The sequence below is a fragment of the Fusarium oxysporum genome, chromosome VII, assembly GCF_013085055.1.
Source record: "Fusarium oxysporum Fo47 chromosome VII, complete sequence".
In the NCBI taxonomy this organism is placed as follows: Eukaryota; Fungi; Ascomycota; class Sordariomycetes; order Hypocreales; family Nectriaceae; genus Fusarium; species Fusarium oxysporum.
The window spans coordinates 1,511,572-1,537,585 of NC_072846.1; the positions used below are offsets into that span (position 1 = coordinate 1,511,572).

The following is a 26,014-nucleotide window of genomic DNA, read 5'->3' on the forward strand; positions in this document are numbered from 1 at the left end:
ACTCATTTCTGACGCTGTGTGAACGGCGTCCATCATCGCTACAGCCTGTCCCTCAGTAAGCCGGTAGGGTAATTTTGGACCCCTCTTTAACCATGCTAGTCGAAAAAGATAGCACATTAAATGCTGAAGGACGCGGCTGTATTTTTTATACGTGTCCTCTCTTAGGTTGTGGATTAGTGGCTTCCGGGACGAGCGACCAGCGATGAATGAGTTGAGTCAATGTTAATCGAAAGCATTTAACATGCCATTCTGGAGCGAGATCCGTGATCAGGTGATCACACGTGAGAGAGAGTCGAGAAGAATAGACAGTAAAGTTTCAGGACTGCCTGGGGAGCCTAGCTCATACGATGTGGCTAGGTTCGGAAGTGAAACCAGAGCGGCAACCTGCATCAGTTCTTGTTTGTGGGGCTCTAGGAAGCGGGGCCATTCCGTAACTCGAAGCCACTGGGATTGATGTCGAGGGTCGGAAGATAGAAGGGGTCTGTCAAAACTAGTCTGTGTTGATATTGCTGAGTTTCCGTTTTCTTGATGGGCAAGCTGAAGGTTTATGATGTCCTCGAGTCTAGGTTGAGTAAACGCAGGGCTCATGTTGGTCGCATCACTTCCTGCATCAGATCCAGATGGGCTTTCCTCTATTTCCTCGTGAACTTTGCGGACCTCGACGATGAAGTACCTGCATCGGGAGCCGTGAAAAAGGGTTTGACAAGAGACTGGAGTCCGGACCAGACCGGCCTGCGCCAAACCCTTGATCCCTCCGGCCTCTCCACTTCGTCTACGCCCTGGTTGGCGCTATGGTTGATTATGAACCTTTTTGAGATGATCTTCTATTGCTGCGCGACCTCGGCAGATATACCGGTCTTGGTCGTCTTGACAAAGTAGACAACAAATTCCATCGTGAAAAACATCAAGGAACCGAATCGGATGGGCGATCGGCAACGGTCGCACGTTCCTGCATATCTCATCGATGTCTCGAATAAGAGGTAGATGGTCGAAATTTCGCTCAAATAGCTTGATTGCAGCAACCTTAAAGGCACGCGTCGCATTGTGGTGCCGCCGGATATGCCAGGCGATATTCGTCTGCGGTACAACGCGACACTGTTTGCAAACAATGATACGCCAAGAAGGATCGTAGTAAAAGAGATCTTCAGGTTCCATAGTGAAAGCGGTTTATAGTCCACTAGCCTTTTGATGGCACGAGCTTTTAAAGATCGTTGGAGGAAACCTCGAAATGAAATTACAGCAAAGAGAGTAGACGACGTAAAAAAGCTGAAGTGCGCGTTTACGCGAGTATACACGCGTAAGTAATGCGCCCGCAGACTGTCGATCGAAATGAGAAAACATAATTCACCGTAGTATGGTCATATGGGAATAGACGGGAGATAAACAAACACGTGAGAATAAACAGGGGGTAGGCGACAATTGGGGGTACACGACAATTAGGAATAGAAGAGTAGGGTTAAGCAGTAAATCAGAATAGTATGGATCATATGGGAATAGACAGGAGATAGACATGGACTTGAGAGATGGACAGGGGTATTCGACAATTAGGGGTACACGACAATTAGGAATAGAAGAGTAGGGTATTAGTACACGAAACCATACCATGTAAGCGAGGAAAGGCACACAGGCCGAGTAATTTTTGTATTCCGACCCAGAACCTGAGATCAAAAGAATGGTGCACGGGTCAGAAAAATGGTATTGGGTGCCATTAACAGTGGTTATTAGTACTGTAGCGAATATTCCAATCAACGTGCACGGATAAAACGTGTGTAATTTAGTAAATTATAAGCAGTCCTTGGTACAGTACAGTAGGCAATGGAAACCCCAGCATATGTCCAAATTCAAGCCAACTCCATCAGCAACCCCTAGCCATTCATCGTTGTCTGAAACCAAACGACCCGAATTTGCCATACTCCTTATTCCAAAAGACGAGCCAGCTTCTCCCGTTCACCAGGACTCATGAAACACTGTTCGTTGCCATCTAAAATCGGCCTACCATTAGCCTTATCCCCTGCCTTAGCCAGTGCCTTTGCATTTACCACTCTCCAGTGCGGCCTCAACACCCCATCTCCAATGGCGGTCTCTATGGCTGCAATTCCAGAGCTAAGATGAGTGCCTCCAAGCGCCAGAACCAATTGAGTATCAGGCGTGGTGAGCACTTTATGGGCGGCGTTAGCATGAGCATCAGTGTTTGCTCCAGTAATGAACACCGTCGTGCTCCCGTGCACAACTGCCTCGGGCAACGGGCCAGCCTCACCGTTGGAAGGTAAAGCCCAGCGCAGAGTCACTGAAATTTCAAAAACACCAGAGCTCGGAAACAAAGGTCCATCACCACCACGCAACAGGGTCAAGAATTTGGTGACAGACCTCCCGGGTTCAAGGTCAGTCACATGCTGCTCATCCACGCACCCAATGATCGATCTGAATCTGCGTAGTGTTCCATTTGGATCTTTTACCACCCCACGAAGGCAAGTGGATTTCAGATCGATTCTTGCTGGAATTTGGACTGCCGTGTTGTTGTTGTTGTTGCTGAGTTTGAGCTCCACGCGGACTGGTGCACCGAGCGGAACCTCAGTGAGCAGTGGAGTAATCACGAGCCCCAGATCGGGCATATCAAGTGACAGTGCGCGATCATCAGGCGATAGAAGAGGGACAAAGTCGTTTGCATCCCCGAATGGAACGCCCCCTGGGCGGACAAATATGTCTGGCCAGTGACGAAGACGCTTCAGGTCGTTATCGGCGAAGGACCATTTGATATTATTGGGGAACGGGTTAGCTGCGGTCCCAGCAGCAGCAATCACATCGCTAGTGTTCATGAATCCTAAATCGATAGTATTGTGCTGGAGACCAAGAGCATGTCCAAGCTCATGAACTGCTGTACGGAAATGCGGTGCTTTAGCCAGACCAAATCGCATGCCGCTTACAGTTCCCCATCCAGAGTCAATGATCCAGTGGGTCGAGATTCCAAGGCCTTCACGAGGGACGCTGTTTGAATCCGTCGCACCAGAATCATACATGATGCCTCGAGGAGTAGAATCAATATTATGGACGGCAAGGATATGGTAATGCCACTCAATGTCAAGGGTTGTCGGTTCGCGGTGCACAATCATTGCATTATGCATTTCGTTGTCGGCCCAGCTCTCACCACTTGCCTCTGGGACATCTCGTTCGTTGGGGAAGAGGACCTTGAGATCATATCCGATTGACTCTCCAACAGATTGCCAGTTGTGGCCATTTCCACTATCCAAAGGCGGTTCTGATCCCGTTACAGTGTCGATCTCGATTGTGGCTTTCCGAAAGAATTTGGAAAGCCACCCCATTTTCAGACGGCCCATGGTTACATTGGCAACATCCTGCTTCAAGTCACCCTCCAGATAGTCACTAGAGGATGGATAACCGGCTGGCGCGGGCATCCATGTCATAGTTGCAGTGCAGTTGATGGGAGCTGTTGATGGAGGAGACCAAGTTCCGACACCATTGGCGGTCGGAGTAAATAGAAACATCTGAAGTCCAAGTTCAAATGAGTTCTCAATCGTTACGTTTTCAAGAATTTTGGTAACACGAATATAGTAGCGATATTTGCTGATTGCTTGGATGGGAATGCCATTTGCAGGGTTGGGGGGCGGGAGCATAATAGTTGTTCCGGGGCCACTAGAGGAGGGAGGAAATGGAGACGGGACCCTGATTGTTGGCCGTTGGTAGAGGTCTCCACTCGCTCTCCGGCCGTCAGCAATGGTTTCGACACGGATCGTGCCATCGTAAGTCACCAACGGAGATCCAACTGGTGTGTAATTAAGCATCCAGGCTCCAGGTCTCACGGATTTGAAATGCAAAGGGGGCCAGCCAGGGGGGGAGCCAAACGGCGGATGAACGGGGTGAGATGGAGGGGCTGGTGGATCGCCACCTGAGTTTGAGGTCTCGACTTGAGCAGGGACCGGAAGAATATCTGGCATTGGTGGAGTAGCCATGGTTGTTGTTAGTTGAAGAAGCTGTACTTAGGAAGTGTTGCGGTGAGCGTTTCTTCAAAGAAATAATTGAAAGTTGTTTGCTAACTAAAACAGATGAGGTGGAAAGGGATTTGGGCCATTACTTATAGGGATGTGGAGTGATACGTACACGGTAGCGCAGAGCGTAACATCTCAACTTCATAAGCACATGCATCTGTCACCAGGTTTGCGGGGTCGTTTGAAACCTAGTCAGCCACAACTTTAAACAACCAGTCTCGCACTTCGCGTGCTTAAAGGGTTAAAGTAAAATGTGTTGAGCAGCAGCAAATGTGTGATTGATTGTTCTTGAGTTATTTCTTGTGCAGGGTATTCCATCCCGCAGAGTTACTTAAAGCATATAGCTAGATTACTAATGCCTACCCTGCGACAACCAAACTGCAGTCCAGCAGAAAGAAATAGAACGCCAAAAGAAAAAAGAAAAAGAGTTCACAGGGTTTTATTTATGGATATTTGATGGGAGGCACGTCCAGCAAACACTGCACGGCACTTGGAGACAGTAGTATCTCCAGTCAATACTGTTGAAAAACCTGCCTATTTATAGATTGTATAGAAAGCATGGTATGGTGATGATTCGGTGAGGGCCGCGACCGTTTCCAAAAGGTACGAGGATTCGCTATTTTCATATGTGTCGGATAGCTGATAGTGGTTAAAGAAATATAAAAGACCTTGTAGGCTGCAAAAGTTCAAGATAGCTTCTAGTCAGAAAATGGTCTCATTTTTCCTAGCTGCTAGTGTTCCAACATCTGGATGGGGGCCTTGAGCTAGCAACGCTGCAAGATAGCTACACACCTCTGTTATAACAAAGCAAGGTCACAGTACAAAATATACATGCTTGCTTCTGCTGAAACTAGGCCCTATTCCGATATAGTCCATGTGCAGAATTACCAACAGGCGGTCGACACGAGAAAGTCAACCTCAGCCCTCCTGCGAGCACACATAACCTCTCAATGCATCTCCTGTAGCCACTTGCAAATCTGGTTTATCTCACTGCAAGACAATATCTGATGATTAATGCAGCTTACAAGCCAGCTAATACTGAGAGATAAGTGTCCAGCTAGTAACTTTATGAGCAGCGAGTAGGAAAAAGCCCTAGAGTTATGTCTGCTTAGGCCTGGCTTAATAGCTCTGCCTATATGACTCCATCGAGATAATGCGATTACGTCGCTTTAGGCCACAGATGATCCAGCCTATATATTGTGGCTATCCTGCCTTTTCCTTACTTGAGACCCCTAGCCATTGATATGACGTTATAAGGCGCAATGAATACGATTTCGCTTTTACAGGGACCCCTCTCTATCCCTCCTAGCCTGTTAATCTGCTCTCCTTGAATTCTTAAATCCTCCCTAACTTTATCCCTAATAGTAGCAAGACACTATAACCAGGCTCTTACTTAACTGCCGATATTCCCCTTCTTTAAAGGGTGTAGGGGGCTAAGACCGAAACCTTAAATGCCTCGATATTAGGAAGGTAAAATATTTTAACTATAGCACTATTAGCATAATCATTGAAATTTGAAATTTTATAACGCCACCAGATTACTACGCCACAACTGACTACCAAGTACAGAATGTCATTATGCAACCCAACATTAACGTCTTACGCTCGAATTATTCGTATGATGTTGCGATTACCTTTTCTACCTCCTTGTATAACCTAAATGTAGAACAATGAATTTTGTACTACATCATCCTGATTTCATTTTTATTATCTTGTCTTTGAGAAGTCAGAATCGTGAGGGTGACAGACTGGCGCTTGCTCCTATTCGTATTCAGTAAGAGAATTCCTAGCATGTTGTTGAAGAACCACCACCACCGCATGTACTTGGTCTGCTCTTGCACACTACCGCTGTCCAATCACCCTCATCGCTTCATTCAAACCTTGTTCACTAACGAAAATATACCATGCAGCCCTCCCAGGGCCTCCTGTTTGCCATGACCGCCAATGCCGAACCCTCAACGCAAGCAGCGCCAAATATGACGCCCGAATACGAGGTCAAGCTCCTGCTCGAGCCCACCGCAGTCCTTAGCCACAACAAGGAGCACCGTCCTTTCGATCTTTGATACGCCCCACACGCCACCTAGCAGAGTACCCAGTTTCCTAACACAACCAGCAAGAATATCTATACCGCTAGCTAGAGCACGCGCATCCGCAAGACTAAGAACGAGGATAAATTAGAGCTAATATATAAGAAGCGGTATGCTATCATAGGCGGTAATATCGACGCCGCGCTCGTTATGGCTAATCACGATAGTTTCGATGCCAGTGACGCGAAGTACGAGGCGCAAGTCGAATGGGAATATCAGAAGCAGGCGCTCTCTATCAGCCGCAAGAAGGAGGTAGTGGAGTCTATAAATAGCAGGACAGATCCACCGGGGAGTCAAATTCGCACATAACATTAATTAGCAAAGCGCCTAATAAGTTCGATAAGAGGCAGGGCAATAACTAGGGCATCACCGTATTAGCAGAGCCGCATATCTTTAGGCCGGTCCTCGCTAAGTGCTCCGTTAGCAAGTAGGAGGGGATACGGCTGTGTATTAAGATCTGGCCTATTAGCAACCGCACAGGCACTGATATCCTATTAGCTGCAATCCCCTATCGAAATAACCCTCTTACCATACACAATATAATTAGCTTAAAATTTATGTGCCTTAAGACGTGGTTTTGACTTTCGACATAGCGTATCTATTCTTACATGACACCCGCTTGGTTACCCTTCACCCGGAGCACCCGCTCCGTAGAGGCGTTTAGTAGAACTATCTAATGTCATTTCTATAGCATCCAGGCTCTAGCAAAAGCAAAGATGCATCTTTGGTCTCTCAATTAACTTGATGAATGGTTAAAACCGTTGTTCAACGGTCTTATCAAATGATTGCCCTAGAGCGGCTTGCGCCTGACGTATATATCAATCTCGAGCGTAACAAGTGATTAATGGCGTATGTATTCTTACACTGGCAGACTTACCAACATTTTATTAATCCTTACCTGATTCTTTTTCAATTTCCGCAGCACCGGCTTACACTCCAGCAGAAGTTTTAGCATTTCTGTATACAACTTATCTATCATCTTTTGACACGTGCTGCGCACAGGCAGCCACTTATTCATTATCATGTCGATATTGACTATTCAGCACAATATGCATCTCAATGTCATCCTTGAGCCATTTCTCTCCTTCAGCTGTTCGCGTTATGGTCGTTAACCTGCAAGTAATGCACCTTTCCTCGTATGCTGAAGTGAGCTCCACTGTGGCAATTTGTAAGAGAAGCCTGTGACTTTAGGAACAGTTCCAAAAATCCTGGATCAACTCACCTCAGGGGTTGAATCATAACTTCATTAATGTCGCTCTGTTGCGGATTACGCTTTGATGAAAGGGATCTGTAGGAATGGTCTTAGACTCTGTAGATTCAATAGTATTACCTTTGAACTACAAACTTAAGCTGCTGGCCAGCACTTTAAGGTTTAGGCCTAGATCCAGGCTATTCAATCTTGGGTGTACTGCCCCTACAAGTCGAATGTTGCTGGCAAGTGTTGGCCTAGAGTGGGAAGTTTCACTCAGCCAGCATATGCGGGCAACCCAAGCTATATTCAGCCATAATGCTATTGTTGCCTCACCTGATTATAGAAATATAACACTATTCGTTCATATTGGCTAATATGCGTTTGAGGATAAGTATAAGCCATAAAACCTTAAATAGCCACAAACTCTCTGCTACATAACAGGATTATCAGGGAGCTTAATAAGGTGTAGAAGAGCATGAGTGGCTATTGGTCTATAATAAGGAGCACGTTCCGTTTCATATTAACATGATTGAGTAGATCTAAGTTGTAAGGCATCTCTTGTCTCTCGTTTTGGCGTGGGTTCAACAATATTCCGAGCCGGGGAGTGGCTAAAAATAGCTATTTACGAGGAAGCAAAGTCCAAAACTAAATTTCGCATATGACGCTGCATTTACATAAGGTGTATACCACCAACCCCGCTTGCCATATTTGGAGGGGTAAATACGGGGAAGAAATATATAGGCTGTGATTAGACGGAAGGAGGGAACTCAACACATTTCCGGTCTATATACTTTAGTAGGTCGTCATTATGGGAGATGATGACCACATATATGATTAAATAATAGATACTGATAGATAGATAGATAATATCAGTTGAGTGGTACTGATTGAGATGGATGAGAGAGCGAGCTTTGTCGCCGCTTGTTATCCGCTGCAAAGGAAGGGCAAATAAACAACGACGATGATGACGACGGGTTATTAACCCCAGGGCCAAATCAGCTTGCATGGTTACAAATTGTGTGTGATTTCATGAAGGTATGAAAGGCGAGGTTAGCGCGCACGGACGAAAAGTGTGTATTTTAATAAATTACCGTCTATCCTTGGTGCAGTAGGGACAGTCCCTGGATCCCTAAGACAGCTGTGTAGTGAATAATGGTAGATGCAGACATATCTCCGGTAGGTTTCTGGTACGTCCAGAACATCATCGAAAGTTGAAAAATGGCCTTAGATGAGTGCAACCAAAGACCAGATGGAAGAGAGAACGCCGAATCTTCAGATAACTCATCTTCACCATAGTTCGTATCGCAATATTTACCGTTTTCGTTGGAATTATTCTCAGTCTCGACTCGGTCGTACTCGTTGATATATTCCTCGTCAGCTCCATCACCATAGTTATCTTCATCTTCATCTTCATCCCCATCGTCACAGTTGCTAGGCTCATCCTCGTCTTCCTCATGTCCTTCATCCAGATTCCAGTTAGAGTTCATAGCCTCGCGTTGTAGAAGAGCAACCAAATATAATATATGACGCATCATAATGGTTTCATTGCGTCCGAGTTGTAAGCTGTATATGTCTTGCTGCCGATGTGTTTCAAAATGGTGAACTCTAAACACATAACAAATGAACCTTTTCTGCATAGCAACATATCTTTTCAGGCGGTTCACAACTTTGAACTCGTGGGGCCAAAAGTTATCTTTCCAGTAGGTATTCAACCAGCATTAAGATCTGTAAGAAGCCTTGGCCAACGTGAGCATAGCTCGATCAACCATGAGGTCGACACCACGGAGTATAACTCGTAGCTGGGCATCTACAGCAGCTGGACTCCGGAGTGCTGTATCGCGCCATTGGCCCAATAAATAGTCTTCGTTCCATGCTGGTTTGGGCTTTTTTGCCGTGGCCGCAATGATGCCAAGCTCTCGGCCATGAAATAAGCGAGGCCATCCTGTATGCTGCAGCCATGGGGTTGTTTCATTCTGTTCGACGTCATGGTCATCAGGCTGATGCTCACGGTGGTTTGGAGGCCACATGTTTGAAGATAGTCAGGGTCGCCAGTGAAGTCAATGCATCATGGCAAAAGTGGACGACTGACAAGAATAAGAATCAATTGAGGAGGGCGAAATCTTAGTTGCATATATACCGGCGTTAATAGAGCCCTTTCTATATTTCTACGACGCGGTCAGGAACCACGCGCGGTCAAGATATCGATTTGCACGTAGGCGCCTAGGAGGTAGTATCGCTCTGCGCTATAAAAGTAAAGCTAGCTGCGCAGATTGCGTCGAAGGAACAAACCAGCCAATGAGAAGGTTTATTACGCAATTTTAATTAAAACTTTGCTGGGACCTCCAAAGTACTGTCCCTCTTTCAGTAAAAGAGGATTTTATAAGGGTATGAGCCAATGAGAGGTAGTGAATTTCCTCTTTTACTGAAAATGGGACGGGCAATAGGGATGTAGTGTTAATTACCTAAGGGATAGTCATTCACAGTATTCCCTGTTCGTCTTGTCCTATGGGCTCGACGGTGGCTTGCTATTGGCGTATCGGGCACCAGAGTTCTCATTGTAACCTTGGGGCGTTAGAAAACAGAAAAGGTGTTCAACTACCTCTCTTAGTTATCGACTTCGCTGAAATAGCTTGATAGCAACGACCTTAAAGGCACGCATCGCATTGTGGTGCCGTCGGATATGCCGGGCGATATTGGTTTGCGGTACAACGCCACACTGTTTGCAAACAATGATACGCCAAGAAGGATCGTAGTAAAAGAGATCTTCAAGTTCCATATTAGAAGGCGGTTATATTCTACTAGCCGTTCGATGGGACGAGCTTTTAAAGATCGTTGGAGGAAACCTGGAATTGAAATTACAGCAAAGAGAGTAGATGATGTAAGAAAGCTGAAGTACGCGTTTACGCGTATTTACACGCGTAAGTAATGCGCCCGCAGACTGTCGATCGAAATGAGAAAACATAAGTCACCATAGTATGGTCATATGGGAATAGACGGGAGATAAACAAAGACGTGAGAAATAAACAGGGGTAGGCGACAATTAGGGGTACACGACAATTAGGAATAGAAGAGTAGGGGTGAACCGGTGAGGCTGGAGGTATTCGTTACCGTTAGGGGTTGACAGCCCGCGTACAGCACTGAAGTACACCAGCATCGTCGAGCTCGCGAGCCCACCTTCAAAGTCCTCGGTGATAGCAAAGTAACAAAAGCGCAGTAAGATGTCGGCCGCGGGGTCTTGGGAGAGTTGTTCCTGGTTGTCCAAAGACCTAGCAGAAGTCGACTCGGCGTCAGAGAGATCACCTGCTTCTATAGCCACACTACTCTGACTGTCATATTTCGATGTATCGTGTTTATTGCTCTCCTCACATTCACTTTCGTCCTCGCCTTCATCCTCTTCATCATCATCATCACTCTCCTTTTCTTCACCCTCATCATCGCCACTCTCATGATCATTCATACTCTGCCCTCCATCCTGGTCTTCGGTACGGTCCATATCAGCAGGCTCCTCAGACTGCCAGATACCATCCACCCAGAGCTCACGTAGAGCTCTAAACTGATGTTTGTTCAAGCCTCGTCCTGTAATTGCCCGCAGAGTGGTCGGCAACAATCTGGACAATCGAAGCCAGAAGCAAATAAAGCGTTTTAGCTCGTTCCGGTAAAGCTTCTCGGAAGACGGCTTTGCCACTAGCTCGAAGGGCGCTTTGTAGGGACGGTCTGGGAACCTGGCACGAAGCCACCTTCTCAGGCATACATCAGTCCTTCGAACGGTCTCGCCGCATTGATCGAGGAGGCGATCAAGCGCTACCATCATCGATGCCAACCTTCGTTCATCTCGCGCTAGGCTATAGGTTACTTCTTCTTCCTGGATACCCAGGGGCATAGGCTGGTTGGTCCTGTAATTAGGTAACTCCGTAAGTGCAACAAGGATATCACGACGTGTATCTTTAAACATCACTTCCCAGCCTGTACGCAGCATCCAATTCGTCTGTAAGGCAATACATGCCGGTGCTGCACTGTCATATGGTCTCATATGGCCTCCCTCTATGTCTCCTAATCTTCCACGCTCATCAGCAAAGAGCTTTTGGGCCATGTGCTTAACGGCGTCTGGACAAGCTTGTAGGAGAGTACTACAAGATAGCGAGCCACGACTAGGGTCATTATCGGTGATAACCCATGACCTTCGGATATCGTTCGCTGGCCAGCTCTGAAATAACAAGCCTTGCTGGATGTGATCATGTAGCCAGTGTCGCGTCTGCTGCCGAGCTGCGAGCTTAATCTCTTTGCTGTGCTTTGTCTTCACATGGGCTAGTAAGACCTTTTCGTTGATAGAGCGAAGACCACAATGTTTATAGGCCGAACCCTTGTAAACCGTAAGGTTTGGTTGAGGCGGCGAGCCGTTTGTTCGCAGTGGAAGTGTCTCTGGGTTTGGAAGATTGAGAGAATAGATTAGTGGCTTCAAACCACAGCGGGCAGACTTAGTTATATGATGCTTGTCGCCTGGGTGACGCGGCGCGCGTGTAGGGTTAATGGCGAAGCCGCATTCGACGCAAATTATTGCTGGCTCTGGCGAATTGTAGTACAAGCCGAGACTCTCGAGCTTTTGGAGCTGACTCGGCCGCAATGCGACAATAACATCAGTGTACGTCGCGAGGCCTGTCATATTGATAAAGTTGAGAAGGCAGCAAGAGGATCGGATACCCTCTATGAAGCCACATTTAGCCAAGAATAAACAGAGAGCTTGATTGCTGCTTCCTTCCTCCTAATCGACGCAACCGAAATTACTACACGCTGTAAAGTTTAAGAGCGCGATCGTCTACATGGTTGGCACGGGCCTTTGTGGAAGAAACGCGGCGCATTTCGCGTTCTCGGTTTACAGGCCCAAATGGAAATGCGGCGCATTTCCAGAGGGGAAATTCGGGGTATGAAAATGGAGATTCTGATTGGTGCAGAAGTGGAAATGCGGCGCATTTCTGGTCTACATGCTTGATTAGGGAATTGATAGTCCCCTTTTCCCGTTCGGCATTCGTTGCCATTTCGAGCTCATCGCGGGTTAGGCACCGGACACGAGAGTCCTCCAAGATCAGCTATACCCAGTCAAAGTGGACAATGTTGACCGCACTGCCATCCTCGTCCAGGAAAGTGACTCATATTAGGCAGATTTTGGGCACTGGTACGTACAGATCAGCTGTCCTTTTTTTTTTGACTCTGACTCTGACTCTGTAGATTGGAGCCAATCAATGCTCAGAACGGTCATCTGCACAAGCCACTAAGCCGCCACGGAGTTTAAGAAACAGCTAGGTTATTTTTAGGGATCGACATCTGCGGTCTGGGCGCTTTCCAGACAAGGGCATAGCGCCAGTGGCTCCAGGGTCGCGCAGCCGGCTTGAGGTTTGTCGCTTGCCCAGAAATGAAACCAACGGGCTTGCTGGCGGGAGAAGGTACGAATCACGAGACCAGGCCGTGAAATAGCAGGACTCACTCGAAGCGAAGTGGTAGCATTTATCAATAAATGGCATGCCCATGTGCAGTAACATGGTTCCCGGCGCTGCTATCCTCGGGACATGACATCGTTCTAGCTTGGAGGGGATTTCTCTAAGCATGCCCTAGTCGCTGTCCATAAATCCCTTGGTTCCATGGCTATCCCCGACAAGCACTCTCGACCTTCCCTGCGCATCTAAATCCCTAATCTTGTTCGTCGTAACGCCAGTCCTGCTGGGAACTGCTTGAAAGATGTATTCGTTCACCACCTTTACCTTTGCGGTTTCCGCCACCTTCGCTTGGTCTATCGTGTTGCTGCTGCCTAGTGCTTCTAGTCTCCTACTTGCTGCCTCTTGAAGGAGGTCATCCGTCTCTTGCGCCGCGTCTGACAACACCTGTAGGCTTGGCCCTTCTCCAACTTCTTCAATTTCGATCTCCACCATCCGTTTGTAGGCTTCCTGTTGCGGGAATATGGCCTCCAAGCCGTCAAGGAGTTCCTGAATATCCTCAATCAACCGCATGAAGGACTTCTGCTTATAGAGTGCCCAGGATATCTTCTTCGATAGACTCGTGGTCTTCTGCCGCTTGTGCGCAAGATCGCGCATCGTGTTTCGCAGTGCCACGACGGTCTGGTTGGTATTCGTGCTAGGATCGAATAGAGCCAACTCCTCTTCTCCCGCACCTAATTTGAAGTTCGACGACTCTGTATATACATTTCCGAATAGGTTGAGGAGCTGCTCCAATGTGTTCTTCGCTGTGCAAACCTGATCGTTGCTGGGGTTGACTTCGGTGAATCTGCTGTCATTGTTGATCTTGGCGGCATCTCCCCAACGAGAAAGACGCAGTCGAGCAATGTCGGGTTTAACCTGGCAAGTCTGGTAGTCTGTCCCGAAATTCCGTCCCAGTTGGATGTATTCAAAGCAGTCAACCACGTTATTGAAGAGTGCCGCAACGCTCAGCGCACCGGCAACGACGCCGAATATCTCAGCCATCATATACTATGGCAAAGAGGAGTAACTGGTGTTTGCGGTTTTTTTGCAAGTAGAGAGTCAAAGGGATCGTCCACGAGTGGGGAATGAGGCTGAGCGGCAACCCCGGAGGATAAATATGTTTGGTTACCGTCTCCAGTGAGTACCCCGTCTTACCTTCTCCTAGTCTTGCTACGCGAGGGTGGGTGCATCTGACGATACCGCAACATATGTGGCGCGACCTCGCGTTCTAGATTGGCCGTGCAATGTGGGGCCGTTGATAGAATGGAATGGCGAGTGTTCGTTTTTGACTAGAGGTGTGTTATTTCTCCGTGTAAATTCGGACCGCCTAAGTCCCATTAAGCGCCGCAACGGCCAACTTTGAGACACCAGCTCGGTCAGACTGAGAATTGTTCCACCTTGTCGATGATGCTAGAATGGCGGTGTTAAACGATGACGAATATACAATAAACTCCATTGCGAGCCTGTGGGTCAAGGGCCATGGCAGAGTTCAAGTGGGAAACAGTTATTCGATCGACGTCCACAACTACCACGAACCGAATCACAACCGATGTCTTGCTGACCTGCGATTGATCGATCCTCGGCCCCGCCGCGTCCTTCCCTTCCCCCGCAATGAAGACGTTGTGCTCCGCCCCGATCTCTTCGCAAAGCTCGATACGCTCCTGCCGACGACGCCCGAGTACCACAGCGCCGCGCTCTGGGGCCTCGGCGGGTCGGGGTAGGCTACCATCCCCGCACGTCGTTTTGACGCCCGTCACTTTTGACATTTCCCCACTGACAAGAGTAGCAAAACCCAGATCGCGCTTGAATACGCCCACCGTCGATGCGACGACCCCGCCTGTTCCGTCTTCTGGGCCCACGCCGATAACGAGACAACCTTCGCGCAAGACTATAAAATAGTCGCCAGGAAGCTTGGCTTAGATAGTAAGCTCAACGGCGAAGAGCTGCTCGCAGCAGTACGTGATCGCATCGAGGCGGAGCCGCGATGGGTGCTCATCCTCGATAACGCCGACGACCTAGCGCTCTTTGGCGTTGACGAGAGACCTAACACGTCGCGGAAGACGGCAAGCCTATTCCACTATATCCCACGGGGTCCTACGGGGACGGTCCTATGGACTAGTCGCGATGAGCGGATCGCGGGTACGCTTGTTGGCCCGAGGCGAGGGGTTCGGGTTGCCCAGATGACGATTGATGAGGCGACAAGACTCCTCGAGACAGCGAGAAACGAGAAGACCGATATCAAAGAGCTTGACGATGCTTCGGCATTGCTCGCAGAGCTTCATTGGCTCCCCCTAGCAATCTCCCAAGCAGGAGCATACATGCGGAGGACATCAACGCCGATCAAGGAGTACTTGTTAAGACTAGCCGAAGGAAAGGAGCGATGGCGTGTTCTGAAAGAGACCGAATTTGATAGGCACCGAAGAGCCGAAGTTCCTAATAGCATCCTGGAAACGTGGAGTATCTCGATCGAGCAGATTCGGCAGGAGAACGAGATGGCATACAAGGTCCTGAATATCCTTGCGTATCTCGACAACCGGGACATCCCGTTCGAAGTAATCGCGGCAGCTGCTAAGTTTGGGACGAAGAGGCCGAATGGAGGATTGTCCACGGACGAGCAGCAGGTGGACAGGGCCATCGTTCGACTCAAGGAATTCTCGTTCCTCGGCGCACGCAGAACAGAAGCGGATGAGCAGGGCTTTGTGATGCACAAGCTTGTGCAGGAGGCTGCTCGGTACGGTCTCACCACGAAGAGGCTCCTAGAAAGGAAGACGAAGCTAAAGTTAAGACTCTGGGACGTGATGAGGGTGTCTTTAGGAAAGCAGTGTGAGGCCGAGAGGGATGACGTATACTTCTCAAATGCTGCTCTACAAGTCATGACAGACCTCTTCCCCAAAAGCAAGCGAGAGGTGTGGACACAATGCGAGAAGTACTTGAGGCATGCAGCGCAGGTGTGTGATTGGGCGGAGACTTGTGGGAAGGAGGTGGAGGCATCTAGTCTTCTGACTCGACTTTCTGGCTATCTCTTCGATCGTGGAACTTGGAGAGAGAAGGAGGCGGTGGATAGGAGGGCATTGGGAATACGGCGGGAGGCTCTAGGGGAGAAGCATCCACATACGATGTGGAGCATGTCGGAACTCGCAACGACATACCATGCGCAAGGCCGGTATGAGGAGGCCGAGGAGATCCAAATCAAGGTGCTGGCGCTAAAGCAGGAAGTTCTAGGGGACAAGCATCCGCATACGATATGGAGCATGTCGGAACTCGCGCTGACATACCGTGAACAGGGCCGGTATGAGGAGGCCGAGGAGATCCAAATCAAGGTGCTGGCGCTGCGGCAGGAGGTTCTGGGGCAGAAGCATCCCGACACTCTCCGAGCCATTCATGACCTTGCTCTTACATGGAGAAGCCGAGGCCGAGGCGACGAAGCCATTACGCTGATGAAGGAATGCTCCCAATGGCGACACAAAATCCTAGGGCCACATCACCCCTTCACGAAGAAAACGGATGGAGTTCTTGATCAGTGGAGGACAGAGTGATTTGGGGCGGAAGAGTGTGCATGGGACAGGTGGCCCTAGTAACCAATAACCAAATCAACACGATTAGAGTTGATTTTATTAATCCATTTTAAACCTAGTAGGGTTGATTATTGCCAGGGTGTAGAGTTGATTTTATACTTTTACATAAATAGAAATGGAGGCGCTGATCAGGACAGGGGCTCACATTGAAACGCGACGCGTCCCGTCGCGTAAATTGCGGGATAAGTATAATATACTGCATGGTGTCATCCGGAGGGCCCTGTTCTTATTTCTTATCTGTTTATTTTGCCCCGAAGGTGGCTTCCATAAAGCCTCTCGAGACTATGCAACGGCAATGCTTCAGTTTCTAAAACCCGTGATGTCGAGATCGAATCTTATTGGTCCAAATGTGATATTAAGCGAATTCTCCTGCTGTCCCTCGGCAAGCATTAAAGTGCACAACAAGTTATTGTACTTCTTCAGATCTTGATAGTATTCTCAGCTCAGCCCTTTGCATGCTTCGCAAAGTCCCAACAACATCTAGTTAATAAAATCCAGGAACGGCTGTTTTCTGCTGAAATGATTATTATTAACCTATAGAAAAGATATTAAAGCAGAAAAATATTTATAATACTTCCACGAGGCGTGTATATATAACTTAGACCGGTCACTTATTATATATATATCCTGAATCCTGAAGCTATCTAGTCTAATAGAATGAGGCAGGTACTTTTCTCGTCACAGAGCAATTTACCATCTACTTAGAACTAATAGCGGTAAGTCGTCTTTTAATCCCACATTTTAACTAATGAGTTGACGTCTCTTCTTGAACTTACGTAGTTCCCAGTTAACGTCTTTCAGGAACTCCTCACTATTGTCGGATGTAATGAAACGATCCGCCGCATACTGCTCTAGCCACTCATCCAGCGAACAAGTCTCGTCGTCATCCAGTCCCTTGTGTTTCTGCCCTCGCTCATCCACCAACTCTACTATATTAAGTGTGTGCAGCAAGTCCCCCGGCATCGAAGCGTTTTTTTGTTGGCTTTGGTCGGGATAGTTCGGTCGCGATTTCTTAGTCGGGTCGCCTACCCTCCCATTGCCTGGATCTCCCGAGGTCGGCGTTGCAGGCAAGTCAGTTTTCGCGGTAAGCGGCGTCGCCATGCCTGAAGTCATCCTACTTGCTGTAGGTGAGATTACATCTAGGATTGGTCGTTCAGCAGCCATATTTTCAATGCATGACATTTCGTAGTGATGGCGTAGGGCCTTTCGATCGATGGTATTAGGTACTGAAGCTCTTTGGCCGTTGAATCTCGTCAGAGCATTATATGGGACAAAAACTCGGATGCGGAGTGTGCGAGGATGTATGGAAAAGAGTCGTGCGTCGAAAAAGTCATGAAGGTGCTTCATGAGTAGGATGCCGTTCCTCGGGCTCCATGTGCTTTGCCATGCTTCTTTCAGCCTGCGATTACTCGCTTCAAGAGGTACATCGTCATCTGCGTCCCCGCCAGCAACGGGATATATATGGTAATGGTGCTGAGGGATGATATGGCAAGCCTGAACGCCGGGACCAATGGGGGGACCTGGACACCACGACTCTCCTTCGCCCGAAACAGCACATGATGTTGCTCTATTGAGGCACGAGGACCTAAATTCATTGATGACCTTTCTAGCCTCATCGAGGTCGATTTCCATGCTCGCAGGTGCAACTACATTCTCGAACTCGTCATCGACTTCTTTCGTGGGTGAAGTCGACCCAGATGCTGATCGTTTGCCTGGAGATACGGAGCGAGCTTTGAGCTTTTTTCGCAGAGGCATGACTGTGAGTTTCGGATCGGAAGGTGTTTTGTTCGGCGGTAGGTATCGTCGATCGCGACGGCGACTAGGATTCGGGAGATGTTTGGCGCATTTGGCTGGGTAGAAAGTTAGTAAAACTATATGGCGAGAGGACATTGATGGACTGTATGGCTAACCCTGCATGTGAGACTTGAGTGGTGAACCGGGAGGTAGAGTGCAGTTCTTATGATAGTATATATGATAGGTTAAGACGTTCTGTTCTTTGGGGCGCAAAGGCGCCAGACTTGGTACAGCTTGATCCATTTTTGCCTCCGTCACGAAAGACAAACCGGGATCCAACGAACTCGGGGAATTGTCTTGATTCAACGAGAAGGCAATGTCAGTCCAGGTTTTCTCGTTCTCGTTATCGGAAATATCGTATGGGCATTCGAAGCAAAGGCGTAGCTCGTCGCAAACGTTGCGAAAGGTCACCAAATTGCTCCCTGGAACTTGGTGGATTCCGGCAAAGGCGCCGGGGTCCTCGTCTTCGCCGATAGTAAAATGGACATTCCAAGCGACAGCGCGCATTGAAGGCGTGACGGTCGCGTTGGACATGGTTATGTTGCGTTCGATGGTGGAAGTTTGTATGCTTAATGAGTGTTGATGTTGGATGGGAAGTGGAAATGGAAATGGTCAAATTGACGATGACGATCTAGTGGCTTTGTGTTGTTGACCGAGTGACAGCATGAGTCAGCAATGCCATCCACCAATCACCAAGCTAGACACTTCTGTAAGCTGAGCTGATACCTCCAAATTCATGCAAAAAAAAAAAACATTGCATTTTATCATTAATACATATTACAGTTCCTGTGAATAATCGTGGGCTGACAGCAGTAATGGAACTAAGTACCTTGTGACTTAAAAAGCTAAAGGCGGCTAATCACGCATTGGTGATAGACCTATGATAACAAGTTCGTATACATATCCCAGTAACTACCCTAAAGTCAAGATGGATTTTAAGGAAGAGTAATAAACCAATTGCTACGATTAACCTAGCTTTACACTAGTCCTACAGTCGAGAATCAATTGTTATAGAATTGATTTATTTTGCCCCGTTTTACAGGGCGTAGACTTGATTTTTGACCTGGGGTAGACTTGAATTTGGAAAACCCGCTCGCGTAGGGTATATTTAACTTCGACAAGAGCTATTTGGCTTTGACTCATCGGCAAATGTGAATTCCAACCAACAACGAAAGGGCCCAGAAGATAGTTTAGGCCATAAATAATTAATCTTCTACATATAACGTGTTTGGTAAGCATACTGGCTAGACAAGTATGCTGCCCAAGAATCCCTCATCCTACATCATTACTATCTAATCAAATAATTCTCAACCACAAAACATGCCACAGTCCTCAAATGAAGCTAGGATCCTTCTTGCTCTTCAAGCCCTTCAAAATAACCCAAAGCTAAGCATCCGATGGGCTGCAAGTACATATAAGGTTGGCCATGGTACCCCCCGTAACCGAAAGAATGGCATTCAATCACGAGGCAATTGGATTCCAAAGTCACGGAAACTATCTGATCTAGAAGAGCAGATAATAGTTCAATTCGTCCTTGACCTAGATTCGCGAGGATCTCCCTCGCGACTGCGTTTTGTTGAAGAAATGGCCAATTCTCTGCTGGCAGACCGCGACGCATCACCTGTCGGCAAGCGCTGGGCTCATAACTTCGTAAAGCGAAAACCGGAGCTAAAGATGCGTTTAATTCGGAAATACGACTATCAGAGAGCAAAATGCGAAGATCCCACTATTATTCGTAGCTGGCTCAGGCTCGTACAGAACACAATCGCCAAGTACGGTATCCGATCAGATAATATCTGGAACATTGATGAGACTAGCTTTATGATGGGCATCATTATGGCCGGAATGGTCGCCACTGGTTCAGAAAGGCAAGGAAGACCAGAATCAGTGCAGCCTGGAAACCGGGAATGGATTACTGTGATCCAGGCGATCAATACAGAAGGTCATAAAGCACTTTGATCGATCTACAGCTAAGCGATCAAATAGTTGCTATCGTCTTCTGATCCTTGATGGTCACGAAAGTCACCATTCGGCCGACTTTGAGAGATACTGTGAGGAGAAGAAGATCATCACACTCTGTATGCCAGCTCATTCGTCTCATCTACTCCAGCCTCTTGACATCGGGTGCTTTGGGCCGCTAAAAAAGGCATATGGCTGAGAAATAGAGTATCTGATCAGCAGGTCGATAACCCATATTTCAAAGACCGAGTTCTTTCCGGCCTTTTATGCCGCTTTTCAAGCTACTATAACAGAAGGCAATATCCGGGGAGGTTTTAGAGGAGCTGGACTTGCTCTCTTTAACTCGGAAAATGTAATCTCAAAGCTTGATGTGCAGCTACGGACTCCAACGCTTCCACAGGAGGCTGCTGAACCTTTAACCCCATGGGTTTCAAAGACCCCAAAGACAGCAATTGAGGCCCAATCTCAATCTGAATACCTTGAAAAACGAATCAGAAGGCATAAAAGCAGCTCCCCAGAGTCAATTATAGAAGCTTTAAAATCTAATACTAAAGCAACAAAGGCAGTTATGCATGAGGTTATCTTATTAAGGAGTGAGCTCCGAAACATTCGAGAAGCAAATGAGATACTAAGCCGGCGCCGGAGGATAAAAAGGACTAGACTCCAGAAAGGAGGGGTAATGACTGTACAGGAAGCATCACAAGTAACTGATCAGATAGATGTTGATACGCAGGCTGTTGCAGAATCATCGAGAAGTAGTGGTCAAGAAAGGTCGGTGCGACCGGGCAATCGGCGCTGTGGTGTATGCGGCAAGGCCGGACACATGCAAGGACCTGTCAGGTAGTGATTGAGACATCTGGGGAAGAGTATAGCGAGTAGTTTAAACTGATCAGATCGTTTGTTGTGGTTTTAAAGCGATTTGAAGTTAAAAGGATGAGATTTTTGGTCAGCATACTTGTCTGGTTAGCATGATTATCAAACACGTTAAGTACATTTTCGCTTAATTTCATTCTTTATTTTAACAATAGAACTTTGCAACAAAGCCGCCTACCTTCACAGTCCTAACGGTCCCACCATCGAGGTCAAATCTGCACCTGTCCCACAGCCTGGATCATATGAACTACTTGTTAAAACACAAGCTGTTGCTATTAACCCAGTCAATGCAGTTAAACAGTCCATGGGTAATTTAATGTTTGAGTGGCTTACCTATCCCCTTGTTCTTGGTTACGATGTCGCGGGCCAAGTCGTCAAAACTGGCTCCAGAGTTACTCGGTTCATAGACGGTGATAGAATCGTGGGAGTCGCAGCAGCTATGGATAAGCGTGGAAGAAGACCAGATAAAGGCGCTTTCCAAAAGCTTGTCGTGGTTAGAGAGCATTTGGCTACCAAAGTTCCTACAGGTATGAAGAGCGCTGGTGCGAGCGTGTTGCCTCTGACTGCGGTCACCGCTGCGTGCGCGTTGTTCCAAAAGGACCAACTAGAACTTCAAATGCCCTAGATCAAGGCACAGCACAAATCTACTAGCAAGACAGTCCTGGTTCAGGGAGCCGGCACGAGTATAGGGAAGAACGCCATACAGCTTGCTATCGCGGCTGGCTACCATGTTATTGCAACGGCATCACCCGAAAACTGGGATACTATGCGTAATCTCTGTGCATTTGCAGTATTCGACTATCGCAGCTCGTCAGTCATAGACGATGTGGTGACTAGTTTGAAGGACAGAAAGTGTGCAGGTGCCGTAGCCATTGGACAAGGCTCCCTGGCAAAGTGCGTTGACATTGTCAAGATGATTCCTGGCGCTGCGAAGAATGTCGCTCAAGTCACAATTGATATGCCAGAGTCGCCACCAACAAGCAAGTTCTCTATCCTAGCTGCGAGGCGGATACAGGTCTGAATCCAATGGAAAACACATACAAAAATCCAGGAGGGAGTCAGCACTTAGGTTTTCAACACCACAACTAAGATTTCTTATCTTATGTAGCTCTTTCCGGAAACTTAGCCATTGGAAAGTATTAAGATATTTTTTTTTTTAATGATTAGGTCAATATTCCTGTTGTAGCTTCTTGTTAAACTCAAGAAACAATGCCGTCACTGCTCGACCGTGACGATTTCCCCTTATGGATTAATTAGTACAGTTTTTAGAGAGCGTGACGATTCCCCAAATTGGCTAGCGTAGATAAGCTACGGATGACAGAGTTTATTCCTTGTTCGAGGAAAGAGAAAACAACCTTGGCCCATGGCCGTTTTCGGTTTTGATGCAAACCCTGTCAAACCCCCCAAAACGGCTTGCTTGACCGGCTGCAGCCATAAAAGCCCCTCAGCATAGACTGACAACGCAGGGCTATCAGGCGTTCAGTGGCACTTGTGACAGACTGGCAAGTGCAGGCAAGCAACTCAAAAGCGGCTCGGCGAGTCACTCAGTGATGCGAGAGGACAATTGCGGCATGGCAGTGAGGGGAACCGAATGGGTAATCATTGGCTGTCGTATATTTCCTCAATCGTAAGGTGACACGCTTTACCCCGCAAACCATATTAGAATTAAGTTGTTGTTAGGCAGATCGGCCCGCTCCGCGAAGATAACTAAGGCCTGAGAAAACAACCTGTATTATGAATTCGCGCTCAAAGAAAAAAGCCTCCTGCTGCATTGCAGATATTGGAGCTTCCTGTCTCGCTCCATTCTGAATACGATGAGTGACGAGTTGCTTCGTGTATGGTGGCGGGGGTGCGCCATTTTCTGAACCAACGTAGCCGAAGTCTCCTCGGCCCATTGCTGCCTGATACTTAAGCCAGCGGCCACACTAAAAGCAATCATACAGTTTCCCAGCCGTGTTGCACACTGCCACCGTTGAGCTGAGGTGGCTAGCTGTAAGGTGGCAGGACTTGTTCTGGACTGTCGAATGTTCGAAGGAGGCCCGAGCGTTGGTCTGACCAAATGCCCTTTTTCCGTCCTTGCAGCCTTATGGATCTTAGCATTGTGGAGGCCGGCAATGACTCTCACCTCCTCGTGGTGCCGGCTGGGAACCTGGGAATGCCCTTTGCCCCCGGGGCATTCGCAGAGCTAAGAAGAGTCATCACCAACCAGCACTTGTCCGCTGGTTTGGGCGGTGGTGGCGCGATAGGGCTCACGAGCCCTACCCCCCACAAGCAACAAGGGAAAACTTTAAAAACCACCCGAGACACGACCGCGAAATCGAGCCTACAAACGATGAACATATGGGTCGTGGAAGAGGACACCCTTGGGGTGCTTCTGGGCTGCTCTGTTGTAAGGACACCAAGACGCGCCGAATAAGCGGCAGGAAGCGTGAATGGTCACAGCGAAAACGAACGAGAAGGAACGGCATTCTTGAACTTGCACAGAGAACGACAAGGCACCTTGGTTAGTAGGAGGGACGACACTGCGTTGCTCGGCTGTTCTGGGTACAGAAAGGATGCAAGTGGATAAACTCCTGCGAGACACGGTCGGCCTCGCAAGAGAGATCTTGCGAGGTAGCGCGAAACAGAATTGACAATCTGCGGGGCGCGGCATATAATGGAAGCGACGGAAGGCTTGGCGGGCGGGCTGCAGTTACGACACTTTCTATATGGCCCGAGAGGACGGACGCGCGTGTCGGTCTACCGAGAGGACAGGAGCCTAAAGATGGCCATCGAGGATGGGACTTTGGGTTGGCTGTGGAGGTGGGCTTAAGGAGCAAACTGGTATTGACTTGCGAACCGGCAGTGCCCCGCGCAAAGAGCGGAACAGGATCCAAGGGGATGCAAGGTAGAGGGTCTATGTAGGTAGACGCGCTGCGCCTCTACTAGTTATTTTCTCTGAAAATACAAATCAATACTTGTCATTCAGCCATTCACCCTCGCTCCGTGGGAGGCACGCCTACAAGTCATACTGAACAGTCAAGGAGAGGAAGAAGACAAGATTAAAGAACTTGCCAAGGCAGGATGGGCGGTCAGGATAGCGACAAGCAGCTCCGCAAGAAATGATTTAGTCGGCATGGGAGGAACTATCAGAATCCCCATATCCGTAGCAAGAGCCGGCAAGCTCATCGAAACCTTTTCGGTCACCCTGGGCTCGAGGGAAGAACACAACCCCTACACAGCCGAACTGGCAGCTATCGCTCATGGCCTCGGCTGTCTGCCAGAGATGAAGTATCGAGTCATTATGATCGCGACAAGTAACAAATCGGCTGCACAAGCTATAGGTAACCCACGCCAGCAGTCAGGCCAAGGGCACATCCGAGAGATATATGATGCTATAGAGAAGCTCCGAGGAAACGGCAACAGAGTCAATATCATCTGGCTACCACGCGACAGCGAGCTCAAAATCCAGAAGACAGCCAAGATGTCAGCTCGTTACGCAACGGAGCCGTACATGACACCGCGGAGAGGAATGATCAAAGCAAAGACCACAATTCTTAATCGAACGAGGGCAGATCTACGAATGGAGAGGAAGCTACCAGATGGAGTGGGCAGGCATTCTAGAAGGGTCGACTCGGCTCTGCCTGGTAAACATACCCGCCTGTTATACGATCAATTATCATGGAAAGAGGCCAGCGTGCTGGCACAACTGAGAACCGGAATGGCGCGACTGAACGGTTACCTATATCAGATCAGGGCAGCACCGACGGATGAATGTCCGTGCGGGCGGGCAAAGGAAACGGTAGAGCATTTCCTCTTTCGATGCGTGAAATGGACGACACAACGCAAAGAGATGTTTCAGAGTATAAATGAGAAACGCGGCAACCTCTCCTTTCATCTGGGAGGTAAGGCAGCATCAGACGGTCAGGAATGGAAGCCAGACATGGACGCGGTGCGGGCCACGATCAGGTTCGCGATCGCTACAGGTCGCTTGGAACGGAGATGACGGGAACACTACTAACCTAGTAACATTTTATCAACACTAACCGATAACCTATGACGCCCTCAAATAATCAACAGCAGGCACCGCTTCAGCCGCCGAAGATAGGAAACTGAACACTTGGAGAGATTGGGCTTCAAGTTGACCTGCTACTACTAACAATCACGAGGACTAAGAAGGAAAGCAATGACTAGACTGGAAGGAACAAGGTGAGAATTGTATGGGCTTGGCGAGAGCAAGGCAATAACTAGCGAAGTGTATGTACCTTTAGCTTCAGAGCCCATTGGGCGTTGGCCTACCGGGCGTAATAGACTTGTATTGTATTAGCATTGTGGATTACAATGTAGATCATTCTCAGTGGGGCTCTGATCGCAACAGCGCGTCCGCGATTACACTTGAAATTAGGTTTGAGGAACTAATCACCCGGAAAATAGGGCTCGACTTTGCGCGTTTAGGCAGCAGCCTTATTGAACTAGCCCTCTAGCCGGATTTGTTTTAAGTCGCTCTATTTGCTTCGTTTCTTGTTTCTCCCTCTTCATTTTAGGTTATCTAGTGTATAATGATACCCAAGTCTGTGCTTTATGCTGCAAAACTTCAATTATACTTTGCCAGACTGTTGTTTCGTCGTTGCAACCTCCGCACCCACAGTAACATCTGGCCGCCAGGGCCTCATGTGGCCAATCAAGTACGATTAATGTTCAGATTTTTGGCTAACAAATGCTCCACCACTTTATATTCGCAAGCCCTGTCGCAGCCGCTGTCTTTGTTGCCCCCCGACGAAACTTGATGCTAAATGTAATTCCGTTTAAGTTCAGGCAGTTGCACCCACGCTTCAGCCCGCTGGATAATCTTTACGATATTCGGATTTTAAAGCCATCCATTTTAGCAAAGCTCGGTTTCACTGATTTGCCCGAATGCGTAGCCCACAGCATTAAATGCAGTCCTTATGGTCATATGTTGCGCCTAATTTCTATTATAGTTGATGCACCGATACAAGTACATTACAAGCCTATGGTTTGAGGCCTTGGTTCCGAATAGCCGTATTTAATCGCACAGATAGAGTGTGTGTTTAATACAGGCTAA

General features: G+C 48.1%; 11 protein-coding genes across 11 annotated transcripts; 4 read left to right on the forward strand and 7 right to left on the reverse strand.

Annotated features, from left to right (window-relative positions):
- Nucleotides 1–1,916: 1,916 nt before the first annotated feature.
- On the reverse strand, nucleotides 1,917–3,968 carry FOBCDRAFT_204119 (uncharacterized protein; the record flags this gene model as incomplete). Its single annotated transcript, XM_054705645.1, has 1 exon — nucleotides 1,917–3,968. The coding sequence occupies one exon, from the start codon at nucleotides 3,966–3,968 to the stop codon at nucleotides 1,917–1,919; it is 2,052 nt and encodes a 683-aa protein (XP_054561620.1).
- A 4,409-nt stretch (nucleotides 3,969–8,377) lies between these two features.
- Nucleotides 8,378–8,818, reverse strand: FOBCDRAFT_139582 (uncharacterized protein; the record flags this gene model as incomplete). The annotated part of the gene is made up of 1 exon (XM_054705646.1): nucleotides 8,378–8,818. The coding sequence occupies one exon, from the start codon at nucleotides 8,816–8,818 to the stop codon at nucleotides 8,378–8,380; it is 441 nt and encodes a 146-aa protein (XP_054561621.1).
- A 189-nt stretch (nucleotides 8,819–9,007) lies between these two features.
- Nucleotides 9,008–9,256, reverse strand: FOBCDRAFT_114359 (uncharacterized protein; the record flags this gene model as incomplete). Its single annotated transcript, XM_054705647.2, has 1 exon — nucleotides 9,008–9,256. A coding segment is annotated over one exon (249 nt), but the record flags the coding sequence as incomplete, so codon positions are not given.
- Nucleotides 9,257–10,323: 1,067 nt separating this feature from the next.
- On the reverse strand, nucleotides 10,324–11,235 carry FOBCDRAFT_140668 (uncharacterized protein; the record flags this gene model as incomplete). The annotated part of the gene is made up of 1 exon (XM_059608102.1): nucleotides 10,324–11,235. One exon carries the CDS (start codon nucleotides 11,233–11,235, stop codon nucleotides 10,324–10,326), a length of 912 nt encoding a protein of 303 aa, XP_059467520.1.
- A 1,543-nt stretch (nucleotides 11,236–12,778) lies between these two features.
- FOBCDRAFT_227676 (prion-inhibition and propagation-domain-containing protein) lies at nucleotides 12,779–13,821 on the reverse strand. The gene has a single exon (XM_054705648.2). It carries the CDS (start codon nucleotides 13,754–13,756, stop codon nucleotides 12,887–12,889), a length of 870 nt encoding a protein of 289 aa, XP_054561623.2. The 5' UTR covers nucleotides 13,757–13,821; the 3' UTR covers nucleotides 12,779–12,886.
- Nucleotides 13,822–14,538: 717 nt separating this feature from the next.
- Nucleotides 14,539–16,287, forward strand: FOBCDRAFT_139794 (uncharacterized protein; the record flags this gene model as incomplete). The annotated part of the gene is made up of 1 exon (XM_054705649.2): nucleotides 14,539–16,287. A coding segment is annotated over one exon (1,749 nt), but the record flags the coding sequence as incomplete, so codon positions are not given.
- Nucleotides 16,288–17,067: 780 nt separating this feature from the next.
- Nucleotides 17,068–18,081, reverse strand: FOBCDRAFT_138932 (uncharacterized protein; the record flags this gene model as incomplete). Its single annotated transcript, XM_059608018.1, has 1 exon — nucleotides 17,068–18,081. One exon carries the CDS (start codon nucleotides 18,079–18,081, stop codon nucleotides 17,068–17,070), a length of 1,014 nt encoding a protein of 337 aa, XP_059467521.1.
- Nucleotides 18,082–18,231: 150 nt separating this feature from the next.
- On the reverse strand, nucleotides 18,232–18,654 carry FOBCDRAFT_139852 (uncharacterized protein; the record flags this gene model as incomplete). The annotated part of the gene is made up of 1 exon (XM_054705650.2): nucleotides 18,232–18,654. One exon carries the CDS (start codon nucleotides 18,652–18,654, stop codon nucleotides 18,232–18,234), a length of 423 nt encoding a protein of 140 aa, XP_054561625.2.
- A 2,602-nt stretch (nucleotides 18,655–21,256) lies between these two features.
- On the forward strand, nucleotides 21,257–21,973 carry FOBCDRAFT_276735 (chaperonin 10-like protein; the record flags this gene model as incomplete). Its single annotated transcript, XM_059611522.1, has 2 exons — nucleotides 21,257–21,531; nucleotides 21,604–21,973. 2 exons carry the CDS (start codon nucleotides 21,257–21,259, stop codon nucleotides 21,971–21,973), a joined length of 645 nt encoding a protein of 214 aa, XP_059465357.1.
- Nucleotides 21,974–22,406: 433 nt separating this feature from the next.
- Nucleotides 22,407–22,659, forward strand: FOBCDRAFT_139596 (uncharacterized protein; the record flags this gene model as incomplete). Its single annotated transcript, XM_059608055.1, has 2 exons — nucleotides 22,407–22,563; nucleotides 22,637–22,659. Coding segments are annotated over 2 exons (180 nt in total), but the record flags the coding sequence as incomplete, so codon positions are not given.
- On the forward strand, nucleotides 22,519–23,856 carry FOBCDRAFT_262648 (uncharacterized protein; the record flags this gene model as incomplete). The annotated part of the gene is made up of 2 exons (XM_059611306.1): nucleotides 22,519–23,341; nucleotides 23,503–23,856. The coding sequence occupies exons 1-2, from the start codon at nucleotides 23,012–23,014 to the stop codon at nucleotides 23,854–23,856; spliced, it is 684 nt and encodes a 227-aa protein (XP_059467523.1). The 5' UTR covers nucleotides 22,519–23,011.
- Nucleotides 23,857–26,014: the final 2,158 nt, after the last annotated feature.